The following is a 21,201-nucleotide window of genomic DNA, read 5'->3' on the forward strand; positions in this document are numbered from 1 at the left end:
TCCTAATATCCAATCTAAATCTGCTCTCTGCTAGCTTGTGGCCATTGTTTCTTGTAACCCCCGGGGGCGCCTTGGTGAATAAATCCTCACCAATTCCCTTCTGTGCCCCCGTGATGAACTTATACGCAGCCACAAGGTCGCCTCTCAACCTTCTCTTGCAGAGGCTGAAAAGGTCCAGTTTCTCTAGTCTCTCCTCGTAGGGCTTGGTCTGCAGGCCCTTAACCATACGAGTGGCCCTTCTCTGGACCCTCTCCAGGTTATCCGCATCCTTCTTGAAGTGCGGCGCCCAGAATTGCACGCAGTACTCCAACTGCGGTCTGACCAGTGCCCTATAGAGGGGAAGTATCACCTCCCTGGACCTATTCGTCATTCATCTGCTGATGCACGATAAAGTGCCATTGGCTTTTCTGATGGCTTCGTCACACTGCCGGCTCATGTTCATCTTGGAGTCCACTAGGACTCCGAGATCCCTTTCCACCTCTGTGCCACCCAGCAGGTCATTCCCTAGGCTGTAGGTGTAGAAGATAGGCACCACATTGGCCTTCTTCCAGTCTTCGGGCACTACACCAGAGCGCCAAGAGTTTTCAAAGATCCGCACTAGAGGCTGGGCTATGATGCTTGCCAGCTCCTTGAGTACTCTGGGGTGTAGATTGTCAGGGCCGGCTGACTTGAAGGTATCCAGCTTCTCAAGATGTTCCTTCGTGAGGTCAGCATTAATGGAGGGCCGGGGATCACCCTCACCCGGACTTCCCTGTCCCGTAGCGGGCATGGGACTGATGAGAGACCGATGCAAAGTACCCATTTAATAGGTTGGCTTTTTCCTGGGCATCAGTTGTCAGTTGCCCCATCTGATTCAGCAGGAGTCCAATGTTGCCCCTGCTTTTCCTCTGGCTCCCCGCATATCTGAAAAAAGGACTTTTTATTGTCTTTGTTGCTCGAAGCTAGTTGGAGTTCAGTTGCAGCCTTGGCTTTCCTGGTAGGCTCCCTGCAGGACCGGACCAGTGCAGAATAATCCTCCTTGGAGGTGACTCCCATCCTCCATCCTTTGTAGGCCTTTCTTTTTAGCCTCAGGAGGTCTGCTAGGTCCCTGGAGAGCCAGGGGGGCTGCTGTGCCCTCTTGCTGCCTTTCCTCCGAGATGGAATAGACTTAGTTTGTGCATTGAGGATCGCTCCCTTGAGGAGCAACCACTCTTCTTGAACTCCCCTCTCCCTGGGGTCATGGTCCCTTAGGGCCTCACTGACGAGCCTTCTGAGCTTGTCAAAGTTGGCTTTCCTGAAGTCAAGGGCTTCTGTGTTGCTGACTGATATATATCCTTTGTCATCTACGTTGGACTCTCTCCAATTTGTCCACATCCTTTCTGTAGTGGGGGGCCAAACTGAACACAGTACTCCAGATGCAGCTTCACCAGTGCTGAACAGAGGAGGGCAATGAAAATGGTGAGGGGGGTGGGGCACATGGCTTCCAAGGAGAGAGAAGACTGAGAGGGGATTTAACAGCCTTCAACTACTTGAGGAGTGATTCCAAAGAGGATGAAGGTAGACTGTTCTCAGTGGTGGCAGATGACAGAACAAGAAGCAGTGATCTCAAGTTGCAGCCAGGGAAGTTTAGTCTGGATATTGGAAAAAACTCTCTCACTAGAAGGGTAGTAAAACAGTGGAACAGCTTATCCAGAGAGGTCGTGGACTCTCCATTCCTAGAGACTTAAGACCTGGCTAGACAAAGCTTTGCCTGTGATGATCTAGTTGGGGATTGTCCTGTTTGAACAGGGGGTTGGACTAGATGACCTCCTGAGGTCCCTTCCAACCCTAATTTTCTATGATTCTGTGATTCTGTCTCTAATTTATACCAACAACAATGGATGCCACAGAAGGTAATGAACAGGGAATAGATCACGCTAGATATACCTGGTTCAGTGTTCTCCTTCTAAAGCATTCCCCTCCTGCCACTGTCAAAGACAGGATACTGAGATAGATGGAGCACTGGTCTGACCCACTATGACATTTCTTATGTTCTTATGAGTTTGAGGTATCACGTTTGGCCTTCTTGGGTCCTTGTTAGCATACATAGCAACAAAGGGAGATGACATGATTATTCAGGAGGATGGTGGGTGCATCTGTGTATTCAGTTAGTTGCGACTAGAATTATTGCACATTAAGCAAATGTACAGTAAATGATTTTTAGCAGGTGTCTAAACGTTCACGGATCTGGCACTACATTTAGTGCCAGGTCCCTCCAGCCATGCCATGTGCCCCTGTGGCCACTGCGGGGGTGAGGGGGGGACTTCAGCTTCCAGCCACAGCTGCCAGCACTTGGCAGATATCTTTAAAACATCCTCCCCCTCCCCCCCCTCTGCCCACCCTGTGTTTTCTGGGTAGCCAATTGCAGTGCACAGATGAACAGTGCGGTACGAACACAGGCAGCATGTGGCAGCTCTGCTCCTGTCCCATCTGTGGGCCTCAGCTATGACTTCCCTCGCCCCTGGCCCTGGCAACCAGGAACAGCAAAACAGATTTGAGGAAACGAAACAGTACAGTGTTTCAAAATGAAATGAAACACTGTCCCTTCAAAATGGCAAAATGGACATTGAAATGAAATGATGGTGTTTTGCACAGCTCTACTGAGCGCCCTTACCTCCTCTGAGATCCCTCCCTTCCCAGCCTTAAAAACATGAGACAGTGATCTTAATACAAGAGGTTAGATTCAGATTTCAACCATCATAAACCTAGGTCCTGAGCAACAGGAAGTTCATCAACTGGAGGGTGCAATGACGACAAACAATTTCTCTCAGCAAACTTCACTAGCAAGGCTTTTTCCAGGCTCCATGTATAAAGTAAATCTGTCTCCTGTTGAGAAATCGAGGGAATGAGACACTCAGCAGTAATATCTCCTGTCCTCTGTTTGAAAATGAGAATGCTGTGGGTTTAGTGTACAAGGAATGAAATGTTGGGATAAATCTTGTCTCGGAGCACTCTAGAGGGTAGGGAAGGGTATTGAAATGTCCTCTTCCCTGCTTGCCCAAGGAGCACACTGACAGAAGCGTCCACAACTAAAACTCTTCTCCATTACTGCCTAATGCTAATTATTTAAAGCAGTGCAAGGCCAAAACAGAAAAAAAACTGTACTACCTGACCACTAGTTTGTGATTCAGCACAAGGTGTATTTTCAGTACTAGTCCCTTTGAAAAACACAAAGCTAGACTCTTGGCTGCTTACAGACATGAAAAAAAACAAAACCCCCTCCCAGCGCTTTACTTTCAGCTCAGTTTGCCCCTGTACTGAGTGCAGCACAAGCCCAGAAGAGGCATCACATTCGTTTAACCCTGTTTGTTCAACATCTGTATAGATTGCACACTTCAGCAGGGCTTTTTGGCACTTTTGTCTAAGAGCTGATTGAATCAGCTCTTAGATAAAAGCTTCAAAAAGCCCCACTAAAGCGCCTGATGTATACAGACACTGAGGAGCAAGGTCAAACTAACATGCTTTCTGTTCTGGTAAAGTGCTGCTTTTTAGGTTTTTTTCACATCTGTCAGCAGCCTTTGTGGCTTTCTGGAAGGACACAACAGTTAGAGCCTTGGGAATTGCCCATTCTTATTATTTGGCACAAATCTGGCCTTTTTGTGTCCTCTCATATTCAGGTTTTCAGATTGACATGAAATTGCCTCCAATTCGCCAATTATAAAATATTTTACATATTACCATGGATGTATACTTTTTTTTAACTAAACTGGTTTACCATTGTCAAAACAGAAAACATTTAGCCTATATGCTTCCACGTCTCACCAAGCAATACCCTATGCAAAAGTTAATGCTGCCTGAGGTTCCATGCTTCCAATAGCATCATAACATGCTGTAGGATGTCAATGGAGGGAAATGTTAAAACTGTGTGTGAATGAAGTGAGGGGCTGCTGGCCCATGGCAGCTCTTGGCCTATTGGATGGATAAAATATGGCATCTTTATATCCTAGAAAAGGTCTCATAGTGGAGAGCTTCTTCCTTGGATGTCTTGAGTATATTTCAAAAGTCCTTGCAGCAGCAGGATGCTGACTACTGTTGTGCGACTGTTTTACTTGTGGAAGGTTATGGTGCTATGCTTTGTGGTTGTGTGGCAGGGTAGACTGTGTAGTTTTAGTAATAGGTTAGACAGAGATTTGTATGGGATGGTTTAGATAGGAATGGTTCTGCCTCAGGCAGGATCTTGGATGAGATGACCTCTAAAGGTCCCTTCCAGCCCAACTTTTCTATGATTCTATGATTAAAGTGCAATGCAAATAGTTATATGACTCTGTGTGTGTAATTTACAGACTGCATTTCTCTGTGGGTTTCAGTTGTGACAAACTCACTGATTAAAAAGTGACCTGGTGACCCATGTGTAATGCATCAGTGGGTTCTTTTGTTCTACACAGTACAATTATTTTGGTAACATATGAATATATATCTGCCACACTAGCAGTGACTCAGTGGTCCAGCAAGTTCATTGTAAAGTTTCTTGCTGTGGCCTCTGATTGCTATTACAAAGCTGTGTGCAAGCCCACTACTATGGATGTAGTCAGTTGTGCAGTTCTGTACATAAAGGAGGTCTGATCAGGGAACAGTTCAGATAATTGAAGAAGGAATGAAAGTTGTATTGAAAGGTGTTACCATGATTTGGTTAACCAGACTAAAATCTTGCATTTGTGGCCTCATGGTGATCATTATATTCTATTTCCCAAAAAGCAGTCTACGTGGTTTTCAAAGAATAAGCATTTCCAGTGGATTTAATTCAAGTGTAATTTAACAGGCATACCTACTGATACACCAAAAACATGTAAATCCACTCTATTATGTTGCTGCAAATCTGTCAACAGAGACATCTTGTCTTGTATGATTTCAGATTCCTGTTTCCTGCCAGCCAATGACCTCACCCACAGTTTTTCTTCATACTTGAAAGAAAGTGAGTAAGAACTTGGTTAGGAGAAGCACAGAGTTGTCCTTGAAACTATTTAAATTCAGTATTTGAGACAAGATAGAAACCTTATAATTTAGGAAAGATAACATTAAAGAATCTATGTCTGTACACTTGAAATTATCAGTCTGTAGAACAGTCATGCATCATCTGTGATTTTGCATTAAAAGATTTGTTTCTTCATTATTTTATACTGAAAATGTATCATTCTGCATTGGAGTTTTTAAATTTTGCTTTTAAAGAAATGGTTGGGAAATATTTCTCATAGGTGACCAGGCTTTGTTAAACAAGTAAGTGTGTTTTCATAATTTCCATAATTGTAACATTTATCACTGTCCCTGTCTAGCAGAATTAACAACGGGAATTTCTATCATCTTACATCCTGATAAAGAGATCTTCTTTTAAGTTTTGTGGCACAAGAACTGTCTGTCTTTTACAATTTCTCCCTGGATTAAAGCACTGATATAAATCAAGTTGCATAGCAAGTGAATGAGAAAATGAAGTTGATTAATTTACATATGCATGCACAAAAGTGGAAATGTCATCTTTATTTAACCCAGTGATTCTGAAACAAGGTGCTCCGGCACCCTGGGTGCCTTGAGATCCTTTCAAGGGAGTCACGGGGTGCCACACAATGTTAGAACTGTTGGCATGCAAACAAGATTCAGAAGATAAATCTAGAGATTTCAAATAGAAATTCACAGTGTTCAAAACATTCAGACCCTGTTGTGGTCTGAGTTCTTTGCAACAGAATTGCCCTATTATTTTTCTGTAGTCAAAAATAAGTGAAAACTAAGAAAGAGCTGGCATTTTCTGGGGGGTGCTTTGAGTCTAACAAGGGGTGCCTTGAATCTAATAAAGTTGAGAACCACTGATTTAACCTATGTGGTTGTATAATATACTTGGGAATTATATTTTCTTGGAGGATACATTAGAGATTTTGTTTTATTAATTTCTCAGATATGCCTTAAACTACAAGTTTTGCTGCAAACCTAGATCTTGTAGTGGTCAATGTACAGGAAGTGTGCTCTGGTTTTCATGCGCACGTGTCATTTGCAGTTGTGGTTTGTATTTCAATAGTAGCTTTCTCTCTGTAAGTTGTGCTTCTCATTTACAGTCTGTCCCAAATGGGTAAAGCTTCGTAAAACTCACAAGGAGAAGAAGTCGGTGTTGATGCTGATTCTTTGCAGCTCTGCTCTCCGTTCCCTGGAGCTTATTAAGTATGTTGATAGCAAATGTAACATTGAGATTAACACCCATTCAGGGGTTTTGCCTAGAACCACAGATATAAAGGCAAAACCAGGGCGCTGCCTCTGCTAGCTAACAAAGTTACTCACTCAACTAATGCAGTCTCCCTAGCTACTTTAAACAGTGGTGCTGTTGCATTTGGTTTAGATTAAAGTATCATTTAATAACTCAGTGGCAGAGAGCTACTATACTTGTTAAAAAAAAAAGTGCATTGCTTCTAGGAAGATATAAAAGCTTATTATAGTTAGAAACAGAAAGAACTCCTAAAGGATCACAAGTGAAAACTAATGTTTTTGAATGCCATGTCATGACATTTATAACACAGAGCACAACAGAAAGAGTGTTCAGGACCTTAGCAGAGGTCTGCGTGTCTGGTCTTTGTTTCCCATTGTCTATGTTAAAGCTTCTTGGTTCTCACATTGGCCAAAGACTATTTGAGGCCTGTAGTCTTCATGCTGTCCCCTTGCAGAAGTAGCAGTAAACAATTTATCAGTGGGCGTGTCTACACAAGATGCTATGTTTCTGTAATGACAAGCTACGACAACGTAGCTTGTTGCTACAGCAACATAGCATCGGTGGGCATGAACTGTGGCACCAGCTACTGCACAGTAGAGTCAGAAATGACCTGTGTGCCACCGGGACTACGCAGTAACGGTGCTAATGGCACAGGCTAAAGCAAATACTAAAGGACTCCGCAGTAAGACCTGCACAGCCGGATGCATGTGTAGTGATAATTTTATTACAGTCAATGACGACTCCTGCAATTGACTTTTTAGCCTTCATCCCAATTCTTGAGGGTATCCTGTGGTCCAATAATCAAGTGGAGAAGAGCCAGGCTGGATGAATTTTACATTTATTTTGTCCTGCATAGTTTATATTTATGTAGTATAGAGTGGTTTCTTCACAGAGAATTTTGTGTCAAAGTGGAGACTCAGGGAACTGTTCTCACCTTTGGATAAACAAGACTTCTGAGTAACTGGAGTGAAGATAATTGAAGCTCCTCTTGCAGTGAAGGTTATGGGAGGCCAGGAGGGATGGTAGTCCTAAGTATGGCATTACATAAGGAGACTATAAATCTTAGCTTTGCCAGTAGGGAATGGTTCACTGCAGGTCTTGTGTTCCATGGTGGAAACATTTTTGTTTTTAAATTTGGCAATTGCTCAGTCAGTGATTTTAGAATAAATTAATTTTGAAAGCACAGCCCTACCTGTCCTTTAAATATTATCTAAATGCACATCTAAATAGCTTGTGTTAATTGCTCCTAAATCACACCCTCATTGTTTATGTACCCTTGGAACTACTTATAAGAGATTATCATCTCTTATTATCATGATTGTGGAGATTATCGTACATATACATCATTATTTGAAGGGAGATTTTGAAAGTACAAGTCATTCAGTTGGAATTGTTTACTAACTTACTGAAAAATCCAATCTCTCATAATTGTACTAGAAAGTCCTTTTGCTTTTCCCCTTGTGCACTCTTCATTGCAGGACTGATATCTTAGTTATATTTTTAATTTATCCAATGCTAGGTCAATGACAGCATTCAAAGGAGACTGCAAAGTTCTGAAATTGTTTGCAAAACACATAAAGGTGAGCAGTTTTTAAGATTACTTTGATAATGTGGCTAACCAGTCACATGTCACTGCCTTTGGCAGTAATAATGTGTTTCAATTACATCACTACATAAGGTTTCCTCTTTGTAGCCTCTTATGTGATTACAAGCAGTGCCTCCAGGCCCTCCCCATTTTCTCTTGTACTTTGTGGCTTTATGTGCTGTTCAAGTCCTTGCATACGTTGTTTATAGATGTTTGTTTGTTTGGGTCAAAAGGGACCTCAGCAGATCATCGAGCCCAACCCGCTGCCCTGGGCAGGAAAGAGCGCTGGGGTCAGATGACCCCAGCCAGGTGCATGTCTAGCCTCTTGTTAAAGACCCCCAAGGTAGGGGAGAGCACTACCTCCCTTGGAAGTCCATTCCAGATTTTGGCAACCCTTACTGTAAAGAAGTTCTTCCTGATGTCTAACCTAAATCTGCTCTCCGTCAGTTTGTGGCCATTGTTCCTGGTTACCCCAAGGGGTGCCCTGGTAAACAGAGCATCTCCTATTTCTTGCTGTCCTCCCCACCCTTTCCCCTTCCCCCTCCAGATGAATTTGTAGGCAGCCACAAGATCACCTCTCAGCCTTCTCTTGATCCAGGGTCCTCAATCTCTCCTTGAAGGGCTTTGCCTTCAGGCCCTAAACCACACAAGTGGCCCTCCTCTGAACCCTCTCAAGGTGTCCACATCCCTCTTGAAATATGGCACCCAAAACTGGACACAGTACTCCAACTGCGGCCTGACCAGTGCCTCATAAAGGGGAAGTATCACCTCCTTGGACCTGTTTGTCACGCATTTGCTAATGCATGATAAAGTGTGGTTAGCTTAACTGATCACTTCATCACATTGACGACTCACATTCATCTTGAAGTCAACTGGGGCTCCAAAATCCCTTTCTGTTGCTGTGCTGCTGAGAAGGTTGTCCCCCAGCCTATAAGTGTGTTAATGACTCCTTCTCTCTAGGTGCAGCACCTTGCACTTGTTCTTATTGATCTGCATCCCATTTTGTTTCGTCCACTTTTCCAACCTGTCCAGATCCGCCTGGATTCGTTCCCTACCCTCTGGTATATTAACTTTACCCCATAATTTGGTATCATCTGCGAATTTGGATAGAGTGCTTTCCACACCCTCATCCAACTCACTGATGAAGTCATTGAACAACACTGGTTCCAAATACTAAGCTGTGTGGGACTCCATTGCCCACATCTTTCCAGGCTAATACCGACCCATCCACTAACACTCTCTGGGTGCGACCGCTAAGCCAATTTACTACCCACCTGACCGTGTAATCATCTACGTCACAGTCACTCAGTCTGTCTATAAGAATATAATAAGATACTGTATCAAAGGCCTTAAAATCCAAGTAAATGACATCCACCTCAATTCCTGCATCTAAACATTTTGTGAACTGGTCGTAAAAAGAAACAAGGTTAGTCAGGCAGGATCTACCTGCTGTGAATCCATGCTGGTTGCCCTTTAGCATTTCTTTCCCTGCTGGACTCCCAGAAATGTGATCCTTAATAATTTTTTCAAAGGTTTCCCCAAGGATAGAGGTGAGACTAACTGATCTATAGTTACCAGGATCCTCCTTCCTCCCGTTCTTGAAAACAGGGACCACATTGGCCCTTTTCCAGTCCTCTGGCACCTGACCTGAGCACCAAGAGTGCTTGAACAGCCATGTCAATGGCTCTGCTATGACACTGAGCAATTCCTTCAGCACCCTTGGATGAAGATCATCCGGGCCTGCTGACTTAAACACATCTAGCCCCTCCAAGTATCTCTTCACTAAGTCTGTGCTAACAGTTGGTAGGCTGGTTCCCTCTTTATGCCTATCTGTGATCCAATTGGGAGGTTTGTCCTGATCTGAGTTCAGGAATACAGAGGCAAAGAACTCATTGAAGAGCTCAGCTTCGTCCCCCCTCTCTGTCACTAATTGCTCTTGTTTGTCTTGTAGGGGGCCTATGCTACCCTGTGCCTTCTTTTGGCTTCCTATATACCTGAATAAGAACTTTTTGTTGTCTTTAATATTTGTTGCCAGCCTAAGTTCCATTTCTGCTTTGGCCTTTCTGACTGCCTCCCTGCGAGTACGGGCCAAGTAGGTATACTCTGCCTTGGTAGCTATCCCCTGCTTTCACGGCCTATATGCCTCTTTTTTGCCACAATGCTTTCCTGGATTTCCCTGTTCAGCCAAGAGGGTTTCTTGGCCCCTTTGCCCCCTTTCCTATGCAAGGGGATTGTCTCCTTTTGTGCCTTTAGGACTGCTCCCTTTAGGAACAACCACTCTTCTTGGACTCCCATCTCACCACTTCTCCTGTTCTTCAGTGCCTCGCTAACAAATCTCCTGAGCACACTGAAGTTAGCCTTTCCAAAGTCTAGCACTTCTGCCGTATTGGTTATCTTTCCCACACTGTGCCAGATAGTGAATTCAGTCAAGTGATGGTCACTGTCCCCTAGGTTACTTCATGTCAGTAGATCTCCCAACAAATCATCCCCTGTAGCCAGCACCAAGTCCAGCAAGGCGTTTTCCCTAGTGGGACTGTATACTTCCTGTGTTAGGTGAAGGTCCTGTCTGCAGGTTAAGAACCTATGTGAACAGTTGGATCTAGCTGACTGTTCCTCCCAGCAGATGTCCAGGTAGTTTAGGTCTCCCATGACAACCATGTCCCTTGACTGTACGGCCTCTGAGAGCTGTCTGTAGAATTCCATGTCCAACTCCTCCTCCTGATGTGGTGGCCTGTAGTAGACCCCCACTACCAAGTCCCTTTCCCCCCAACCCCCTTTCATTCTGACCCACAATACCTCATTTTGCCCCTCCTCTGATCCCACCTTGATTATGGAAGATGTATATTGCTCCTTCATGTAGAGAACCACACCTCCCCTTTTTCTCCCTACTGTAGCTCATCTGTACAGCCTGTAGCCCTCAATGTTTACTCCCCAGTCATGGGTAGGGTCCCACCAAGTTTCAGTTAGCCCAACTAGATCAAAGTTTTTGTTTGCATCCAGGAGTGTGAGTTCCTCCTGCTTGTCCCCCATGTTCCTATCATTAGTATAGAGACATTTGAGCCACACGATGGGTGCCCTTGGTGCCCCCCATCCTGATGCCCACTGGGCCCCTTAGTACTTACGTGGGCTGTTACAGTGCATGGCTCATGGTTTGTTGGTCCTAGGTTGTCACTTGTCTGCATCCCTGCCCCCCGACAAACCTAGTGTAAAGCCCTGCAGAGGAGATCAGTCAACCTGTAAGAGAACAGACTCTTACCTTTTGAAGAGAGATGAAGACCACCCCATCCCAGGGTGCTCCTTTTGTGAAAATGTGAGTCATGGTTGAAGAAGCCACAACCTGCTTGATGACACCAACTCTGGAGCCATACAGAACATAGATAGAACATCCATAAACATTCATATTGTTATTTACCTGAATCCAAAATTACTTCAAATATATGACAACCTCCCCAGTAACTAGATTCCATACATGGACAATTTTCTAATTATCACGGGGCTGTCTTAAATTCATCCTCCTGCCACTGTAGCAGGAAAAGCAGTGCAGGGTAGACACCTTGCCCCACAGGACTTGTGCCGCCCCCCCCCATTACCTGCCCTGCTCCCCTCCCCACTCCCCCTACTCACCCTGTGTGGTGGCTCCAGCTCTGACCCAGGGCATGATGGAGCATGTGGTGGCTCTGGCTCTGGCCAGGTGGCGGCAGTGGTGGCAGGTCTAGTCCCCGTTCCAGCTTCCTTGCTGCTACATTATCTTCCCTGTGCTCCACTACACATGAACCATACAGTCTCTGCCATGCTTCCCCACTTCCCTCACCACACAATCTCCTGCACTCCCCAACCCTCATCACACAACCTCCCCTGAGTCGGGGCTGGGGCTGGGGCTGGAACCACAGCAGCCATCTGTCCTTGGCTGTACTTGAATCCTAGACAAGGTTTCTTTTCCCCAGAGTGAATGGGGGAAAAAACCCTTGTCTTGGATTTAAGTAAATATGGTATGCGGGACCCAGTCAGATATTTTGGGCCAACTTTTCAACTTGCCTCAAACCAGCCTCTGATTTTGTGCTCGTTTTAGAAACCAAATCAAAGAAGCACCTGCTTGTATTTGTATCCACAACCTGAACTTACACTTATGTTTGTTGTGCACAATGTAAGTGCTTGTTTATGTGTGCAAATGATGCTTGTATCAGGTGCTGTGGCTGAAAATTTGTCCCTTCATATGTTTATATATCCCTTCATGTTCTTATTATCAAACAGGTAAATGCCATACAGCTTATTTCATCCTTTCCTTACCATCTCATCTGGGGTTGATTAGTGCAAAGTTCAATTTCCCTTAAGATCCCCGAGGTGAAAATCTCTCCATACAGTCTGAGAGGACTAGTTTGGAGAGGAGGCAGGCGATTGCTGTTGGCACTGAGAAGAGTCAGTTCAACAGGAGACTTTCAAAGGCACAAATGCCTGACCACTTTTAAGGGGAGCTGCTGGAATGGTATCTGCTTGTTGTGTCTTTGAAAATCTCTGGGGAATAGTCCATTTTTAGTCTGAGAGGTGAAGGTTTTTGGTGTCTTTTTAAGTTATGTAAGAAGAGGTACTATGCTATTTGGAGTAAAGCATGGTGTGTGAAAGGAATACAAAACACTTGTGGTTTTACTTATGCACCTTTTCCCTCCTCTCTGTCCTTGAATTAGATAAAAGACCAGATGAGCCTGCTGGAGAAAGGGGTCACCCACCTGGGTGTTGGGACACCTGGGAGGATCAAAGCGCTAGTAGAGCAAGGTGGGAGATTTCTATTCTGACTTGAGCCTGTAAATCTGGTGACCAGCCTGTGGCATTTTTTTTTATTTCTGCTGTCGCAAGTGTTGGTCAAAATTAGATCAAGAATCTAAGATTTAAAAATGCCCTGATTTAGTTAAAAAGAACTAATGACAGAAGGCACCATAGCATGCAGTCTTAAGGGGAGCCCAAATCCAGAACCTTTTGCCATATAATTTGCTTCTTAAGTAAGTACTTATAAAAACAATATGTGGTGAAAATACCTACCTTATCATGATGGATCCTTTTCCCAGGCAGTTCAAAAAAGCTATACCCTGCTCTGTGATGCATCTGAAGGGAGGGAGCTGGCTGTGGTGTAAGCCTCTATCATCTCTCCCTCCAGGAAGCACAGAATGGTGGTTTATTTGGGCTGTCTTTTCCAGCAAAGTTCAGATATCACAACTCAGCATCACAGTGCAGAGCTGGTGTTGTTAAATTACCAATATGACTGCTTCAAAAGGAAATGTGATTGGGTAAGGAGGGGCAGAGCTTGACCATGCCACCTTCCTCACATTTGAGCTGTTTGAGTTTGGTGTTGAAATGTCTGATCTCTGAGGCCCCTTCTACATGTGCAGGTAAAAATGCTATGGGATCTAATGCACAATCTGCACAATCACACCTGCCATGCATGACAGGAAGTATGATTGTTGGATCGTGAACCAGATCCCATCATGCCTTATTGCTGATGCAGGGGGAGCCGATGCTCCCTCTGCACTGGCAAGAAGCAAGTTCCCATGGCTGGGAGCCCTCTCAGCTGAGGGGGATCCCAGCTGCAGGGTTGCCCTATGGAGCCCATGGCTGAGAGACTGCAGCTGTTGCAATCTGCCAGCCATGGGGTGCACCACAAGCTCTGTGACTGGAAGACTGCAGTTGCTGTGATCTCACAGCCTTGGAGGTGGCCCATGCACCCTGCAGCTAGGAGATCTCAGCAGTTGCAGTCTCCCAGCCAGGGGACACAGGTTACATGTGGAAGTTAAAGCTGGATAGAAATCCTCTATGAAGTTATTACATGTTTTCCAGCAATAATTTAATAGCTGGTTGGACCTTTTTAAAGTGCCATAGTTAATTTGCACATGTAGCCAGTTTAAATTAATTGCCCAGTTAACTAGGTAGTTGTGTAATAGATGTAACATGTAGAGGGGACCCAGAATAACAGAAAACTGGCATAAAAATGGTGGCATTACCCAGTAGGCATGTAGGGTTTCACTGATGGGATCTTTCAAGCCTGGGTTCTTGTAACTTACCAGCTCATCCTTAGCCATAGAAATCCAATTTCTTTGGTTTTAGGAAAAGGAAGCTTGGGGAATTATTTTCAGGAAGACTATTAGCTGTTGATATGCCTAGTAAGAGTAGTTGCTCTCCTTTTGTGTTTAGCTTCCAGAAAGGCCTGGAATTATGCAGTAAAGAATGCAGTATCGTTGCATTCATTTTTTAATGGGCAAACAAAGTATTTAATTATCAACCATGAGTTGCCTTGGGAGCAGACAACAAAAGATATAAAAGACAAAAATAATTTTGATAAGCATGTGTCACATTACTTTTATTGTCAAATTTGCACTATCTTTTTCAGATGGCCTTAGCTTGAACTCTTTGAAATATCTGATTTTGGATTGGAACTGGAGAGATCAGAAGTTAAGGAGAATGATTGATATCCCTGAGGTACAGTATGGTCACCTCTCTTTTTTTAAAGATATTTTAAATATATGTGCCTTCCAGTTCAGACATGCTTAACCCACAGATACTGGGAAGTCAGTAGGTTTTTTATATAAAAGCTGACTTTTGGTAGTTAGTATTTCAGTAACAATGAAATTAATATTTTATTTAAAATTCTACATCCTCAGCTTTCCAACCTGGAAGTGGGGAGGTTTATGCCCTCCTATTTTATGAACTGCATCAATACCAGTTATCACCAGCACACTTATCAGTCTTTCCCACAGAGGTATCTGTGAGCTAGATGTTCTTCCTCACAGAGACATTCCCTCAACAACCAGGCCCAACGGGCATGTTTCCTCAAAAACTGAAAAAAAGAAAAAAAAATATAGACAAGCTTTTGAGGATGCAAAGAGAGCAGCTATAGTTTTTGAGGCAGAAAGGCTCCCCCTTGTGATGAATGTGAACATGATAGAAAGTTCTTGCACTGAAATTTACAAGGTATGTGAAACTCTTTGAATAATGACAAACTTAGAGTGGCTCACAGAAATGATAGCAAAGTTGACTGGCACAAATCTTACTATTACAAAGGGTCCCACTCATTGTGGAATGAAAAAGGATTTAGGTTTCTGAGAGTCACCTGAAATACATACACAGTGAGCATGTCTACACATTCATTAATGTGCAGTAGTTACTGCACATTTTGTTTAGTACTTTCTTAATGAAGTACTAACTCAGTGTAGTAACTACAGTTACTGCACAGTAGAGCCAGGTGCATGGGGGTGTTTTTTGTGATGCTTACTGAGCAGTAGCCTAATACTACTGTGTGGTAGCATATTAGCACAGTTTTTGCCCGGCACGCTACTGCGCAGTATTATTAGGCTACTGTGCATTAAGCATCTTGTGTAGAGGCGCCCACAGTAAACTGCAGATTCCACCTGATTTGCTTACAAGAGCTCAGGATTGCACTGCTGAGATATGAACCTGAAGACTTGACACTCAGGTCTCTAAGAAAACCCTTCAGGTTTCACTGAACTCTTGCCTTGCAGGTAGTATGCCCAACTAACTGATTACCTATAGCGAGTAGCCCTGTATCAGGGATATTGTCATCAGGCCAAAATTGTTAATTTGACTGGATTTAGATAGGAAATTGAAGTTACAGAGTTAAAGTCTCAGGAGTCATTCAACTTAAGGAGGAATATTTGACCAGAGTTTTACCCCTTTTCTGTATGTAGGCATTGCAGAACAGCCTTCAGTCACAAAATGCTTTTGTACAACAGCACTACGTAAGACTCTGTTGCTCAGCAACGTTAGCCATATATGTGACACATCTTGCAGTACTTTGTACTGCTTCAGGCACCAGTGTCTATTATAATCATTTACTTGGAAAGCATGTAATAAACTGCATGTAGATAGCATACTTGAGAGAAAGTGCCATAACACAGTAATAGACATATTTATCAAGTGTCCTAGCAGAAAAAAGGCATTACATGTGGAGTAAATTCTGACTGAACCAGGGCCTTGTTCTCCTTTTTGTATGGTGTGTGTACATTGACAACTTTATTATAAACTGCAATAAATAGTCAGTTGTGGGGAAGAGGGGGTTGCTTTTCAGAAATGGCTTCCTATTTTTGTATACAATTGTAGACCTGAAGTGAAATGATGATAGACAGTACTGCTAGCAACTTAATTTGCAACTCTGCTCAGATTGATGTGCTACGTGTTTGTGTGTGAAATTGTGTTCTTACAACTGGAGGTTTTTTTACAATATGACCCCTTGCCTTTCCAGTAAGTCCATTGCTGTTCAGTGGTCCTCCATTACTCTGTCTTCCCATTCTGTTTAAATACATTCATAGGAAGCATAAAGTCCTAGAAATGAATGTGTGTGTGCATGTCTGTGTAAACTCAAGTATGTTTTTATGTCAGCATATGTTAAAATTCATGTCCTGATTTTAACAGGTGCAAAGCACCCACCATGCTTGTTGCTTGTTATGTTCACACTTTTCTAATTCCCAGAAGGGAGGGAGGGAGGGGTTAGAGCAGACAAGAAGAATAACTTTTGGGGGTATAGTACAGGGGAGAGCTGATATCAGCCTAGAGGTCTTATGTTTCTGGGTGTGGTGGTGTTGCATGGATTTCTGATAAATATATGGACTTAAAAACAAGCCTCTCCTCTTCCCCTTCAGTGGTAATCTTTCCCATTACTTCTGGATGGTTAGGGTCTTGTGACACAGGGCACTTGCAAGTCAGGCATTCTTCCATCTTTGTTAACATTCAGTGACCAAGTACATAACCTCAACATCACATTAATGAAAACCATTGTGTGCTCTTTTGATTTCTTGTCTTTTCCTGTGCACACCCCAAACAGGAGAGGGAAACCACAAGAATCAGAATAATCAGGCTAAGAGGAACTTACCAGATTCCTTTTGGAGGAACATGTTAACTCTACTGAGGTATAAGGATTTCAGTGCAGTCTGTTTATATGTTTCAAATATGTCAGTAGAAAAAGATTTCTGCACTGAAAACATTTGTGCTTAGACCCTGATTCCAGCCTGTGGTAGTATCATAGCTTCTGAAGCTGCAAAAGTTACTAGTGTTGCAAGCACCACATTACTTATTTTTCCCAGCACATTGAAAGCCTATTCTTTGAGGGGGGGGGGTTGTAAACAGTTCTGAAAATGGCCAATGGCAAATTCAGTGATGTGTACTATGCTTTTTTTTCAGATTAAGAGAATTACTGTATTTACTTGAATTCAGAACAGGGAGGAAAAAGCCCCTTGTCTTAGATTCATGTACAAAGTGGGGGGAGGAAAGGTGAGGGAGGGGCAGGCAGCTACTGCAGCTCTGACCCCTGGCCCTGAGCCTGGTTCTAAGCCAGAATCAGTCTCCTGCCCTACCTCTGCTTGCCCTCTGGAGCTTCTGCCCTCCCCCTTCCTCCTTCTCCCCACTTACTATTAAGTGCAGCTCATCTCTGGCTTGGTGTGGGTTCCCTCCCTGGCATGGAGCACATGGAAACTGTGTCCCCTGCCTGGCCAGTCAGCAATACTGGCACAGCTGCATGGCCCAGCAAGGGGTGAGTTTCCATGTGCCATGCTGTGGGAGGGAACAGGGCCCAGGAAGAGGTGGTGGGTTGGGGTGGGGAGGCTGTGGGGAGCTGTGAGTGGGAGCATGCCAGTAGTATGGTGGGGGGGAGGGGAGGAAGGCTTCAAGGAGAAGTGGAGGGTGGGGCAGAGAGCCAGGAGAGCCACCTGATCACCCTCCAGCCACCAGACACCCCTCCCCCCACCACTATTTTCCTTGCTATAGCAGCAGGGAGGGATAAATTCAGGGCAACCCTTCAATACTTATATTCAATACAAGAAAAATCATAACAAATGTATACATTTTCCATATATAGAATCTGATAATTGAGGGGCCATCCTAAATTCAGAGTCAACTTAGATTTGAGAAAATATGGTATTGTTCCCCCCTTTGCATAACTCACTAAGGCCAGAGGAAGCATTGGCCAGACCTTTCCTCTGGCTGAGATGAAGCAAGGTAATGTTAAGTGCAGGGGTTGATAACCTTTTACTAACAGTGGGCCACCTGGATCTGGATGGTGCTGCACCCCAGTTCCTGCTTTGTGCAGAGGGGCTGATCCCTCCCCTCCCCCACCATGCAGCCTCTGAAAGACATTGTGAGGGACAATTCAGAGTTGTTAATTTGGTGAGCAGAGGCTGCACTGCCCTGCACAGAGCCCTGATCCAACATTGCTCACAAGCTCTCCTGTTGTAGCCTGCAGCAAGATTAGCTGGCCCTTCGTACAATGCGGAACCTGGAATCCGGAGTGAATCCAATGGCTAGCCTGTAACAGGGAATCACTGGGCCTTTAGTAAAACACAGACCGCAAAAGAGACTGGATCTGTCCTGCAGGTCATAGATTACCAGCCCCTAGTTTAGTCCAAAGAGTAAATTTCTTGGTAAATTGTTCACAACAGGAGATGATAATGAAAGTCCTGAAGTAGTCATGACTTTAGGGAAGTTTCTGTGCTTGCTATAACTCTCCAGTTGGCATTTCAAATACATTTGAGGGGTTTGAAGGCAGGAAATTTGGGGGTATTTCTACACTGCAATCCAGCAGAACGTTTGCATCTTATGCAGATGAACGAAAGCTTTCAGCTTGAGTGCCAATAGCAGCGTATCTGTGGCATTACAGAGCTCAGCTAACTGCCCTGGTATGAGACCATTGTCTGTCCTAGGTGCCACCTAGGGGGCCTTCTAAGGGGAGCCCATGCTGAACCGTAAGCTGCTCAGGGCTCCACTGTTACTGGTTCATGAGCCTTGCTTTTTTAAACTGACTTGGGTGTGTCCACACTTGTGGATTGCAACACAGAGATGAGACATTTGACTGAACAGATAAGTTCTAGACTTTGTCCTGTTTCTCTTGTAAAGCCATCATTTGCATGTGGGCCTCTCCTTTAACTAATTATACATATTTGAATACATAGGTTGAATGTATCACTAGAGCAATGGGCAATACCCTGAGCACTTTTGGTAATCTCCCCCCTTTATGTTTTGTTCAATTTTTGTTTTCTTCAGATAAAGAAAGAAACAATCGACCTTCTGGAAATGGGCATTATAAAGCTGTGCCAAGAGGGCTCTGTGAAGCTGGGACTCTTTTAGTGGTGTAACTAACTGGGATGACTTTTGCAGGTGTATTTCACGTATTGTGTTGTCTGTTATTACCAACTGTGCAATGGCTGACTGGATTCTGATGTTCCATTCTCCAGGTGCTTAGCAGAAATACCTACTTTGGGAGCTCCCTTTTCTTTTTATAATAAAGTAAAGATCACACCCCCCCCCACCCCCAAACAGGAGAGGGTGTAGTTTTTGTGTAGTTTTTGTGTTGGGGATTGTTGTTGCATGAACACTGTTGTGTTGAAATTCCATGTACATTGACAGTAAAATAGTGGCTCTGGATTTTTATCATCCTAAAGATGTTGAAGACGACCTTACTTGTCCTGCCTGCCTCCTGCAGCCCCTCTGCTCTAATGATCTCCTTCCTTCAGTGCCCCTTTAAGAGTGATATCAGACAGCCCCTGCCATTGCAACTGTGGCATCGATGCCTACACAGTCAGATGGATTGCAAATTGGCTGAAGAGTCATACTCAGAGGGTGGTGGTGGACGGGTCATATTTGACCTGGGGTAAAGTGGGCAGCGGAGTCCCCCAGGGCTCGGTCTTTGGGCCCGCACTGTTCAATTTCTTTATCAGCAATTTGGATGATGGGGTGAAAAGCAACCTGTTTAAATTTGCTGATGATACCAAAATTTGGGGTGAGGTGGGCACACTAGTAGGGAGGGAAAGACTGCAGAAAGACCTGGATAGGTTGCAAGGGTGGGCTAACAAAAACAGGATGCGTTTCAATACTGACAAGTGCAGGGTGCTGCACTTGGGCAGTAGTAACCGGCAGCACACTTGTAAGATGTGAAACTCCCTTCTTGAGAGGACGGAGGCAGAAAGGGATGAAAACTATAGACTCCTTGCATCTCAACAGGATGTCCAAGCATGAAAAAGTTATTACAGACTAGCTAAATTTCAACATTCAGCACTGAGAGTCTTAGTACTCTTCCCAGATCACTTTAAATCTTGATTGGACTGCCCTGGACAGAGTGGATCTCCAGTAAGGAATAGAAGTATAGTTAGCTCTATTAGTCTGAAGTCGGTCGAAGGTAGGGCAGGCTGGCACTTAGACTAACAATTAGTCTCTCTACACATGGAAGTCAAATGAAATGGATGACAATCAATCTACACAAGGAACTTGTTCAGGTATGCTGAGATATCTTTTTGCTGACTAGATGCAAGCAGATGAACATCATACCCAAGAGATTCCAGGTAACCAATCTACTCTGTTCTTCATATCACACAGCCTGTTCTGACAAGCTGTGCTTCTCTCTCTCCAAGGAACTAAGGAACCACTTCATCAGGGTTTGTTTCAGTTAATCTCTAATGTGCCTCCCTGACCTTCCTACTGCCAGTGAGGAATAGACTTCTAAAGAATAAAAAACAGAAAAGACAGGGGCCAGGACTTTGGATTTTTCAGCACTGACTTTACCCTTGTCCTTTGCTCTGTGAGCTAACAAAGGCTGAGAGTAGCACCTTCCTGTCAGAGAGAGCAGACTAACTCCTACCAGTCTAAGTTTCTCCCCAGAGGGCTTGCCACTGCAGGGATTTTGGTGTTTGATATGCAGAACTGGTTTACTAGCATTCAACACATTGCACCAGTCTGCATTCTTCCCCCCCCCCCCCAAAAAAAAAAATAAAAAAAATCTAATAATCTTTTGGTCTGTTCTATCAGCTTTACAGCTGGAAGGACACCTGAAGGTTGGTGTTACATAGTGAGTATAAGTGATCTACAGTGTAGTGTCATTCCAGCGCAATCCAGTTACCGTCATATCAGGAAACAAAATGGGCCCACTTGCTTCTTCATTTTATATTGAATATTTGTATGAGACTAATACACAACTTCAAAGTCCTTGGGGAGAGAAAAAGGAAATACTGTTGATATATGGATTATGAAACTGCCTCCCTTTTCTGAACGCCTTCCTGAAAGGAGATGGATTTGTGTCCTGGCTCTTTCTTGGGTGTAGTTCTAAAGTCTTGACTATGTAAAAATAGCATCATGGGGCTCTGTGTTTGTTGGATCAAATGCACTTATTTTATTAGTAAAAAATGCAAGTAAAAAGATTCCACCCCCCCCCCCTCCTCCATACTATTAGCTCTGCAGTCACAGCAGAACCTGAAACCAGCTGGGGCTGTATCTGGTTTGCACATCAAGTATATTTAGAATTTACTTAATTCAGATGGTGACTCGCAAACCAGCAAAAAGTCCATTTTTCTGTCCCTAAACTATGTTGAGCAAACTGAGTAAAATATGCTGGTTTACTGGTTAGTAAAATACAGATCTTTATCAAAGG

The 21,201-nt window shown here is 44.0% G+C and overlaps 1 protein-coding gene across 1 annotated transcript in view; it reads left to right on the top strand.

Annotated features, from left to right (window-relative positions):
* The window catches only part of CMSS1 (cms1 ribosomal small subunit homolog), a 417,726-nt gene extending 398,604 nt beyond the window's left edge, over nucleotides 1-19,122 (top strand). The window contains exons 7-12 of the mRNA XM_059720440.1: nucleotides 4,871-4,930; nucleotides 6,060-6,162; nucleotides 7,725-7,785; nucleotides 12,473-12,560; nucleotides 14,167-14,255; nucleotides 18,825-19,122. Of these exons, the coding sequence (XP_059576423.1) occupies nucleotides 4,871-4,930; nucleotides 6,060-6,162; nucleotides 7,725-7,785; nucleotides 12,473-12,560; nucleotides 14,167-14,255; nucleotides 18,825-18,908 (485 nt within the window). The 3' untranslated portion in view covers nucleotides 18,909-19,122. The remainder of the gene's footprint in view (nucleotides 1-4,870; nucleotides 4,931-6,059; nucleotides 6,163-7,724; nucleotides 7,786-12,472; nucleotides 12,561-14,166; nucleotides 14,256-18,824) is intronic.
* The last annotated feature ends 2,079 nt before the right edge of the window (nucleotides 19,123-21,201 follow it).

Source organism: Alligator mississippiensis, chromosome 1, assembly GCF_030867095.1.
Source record: "Alligator mississippiensis isolate rAllMis1 chromosome 1, rAllMis1, whole genome shotgun sequence".
In the NCBI taxonomy this organism is placed as follows: domain Eukaryota; kingdom Metazoa; phylum Chordata; order Crocodylia; family Alligatoridae; genus Alligator; species Alligator mississippiensis.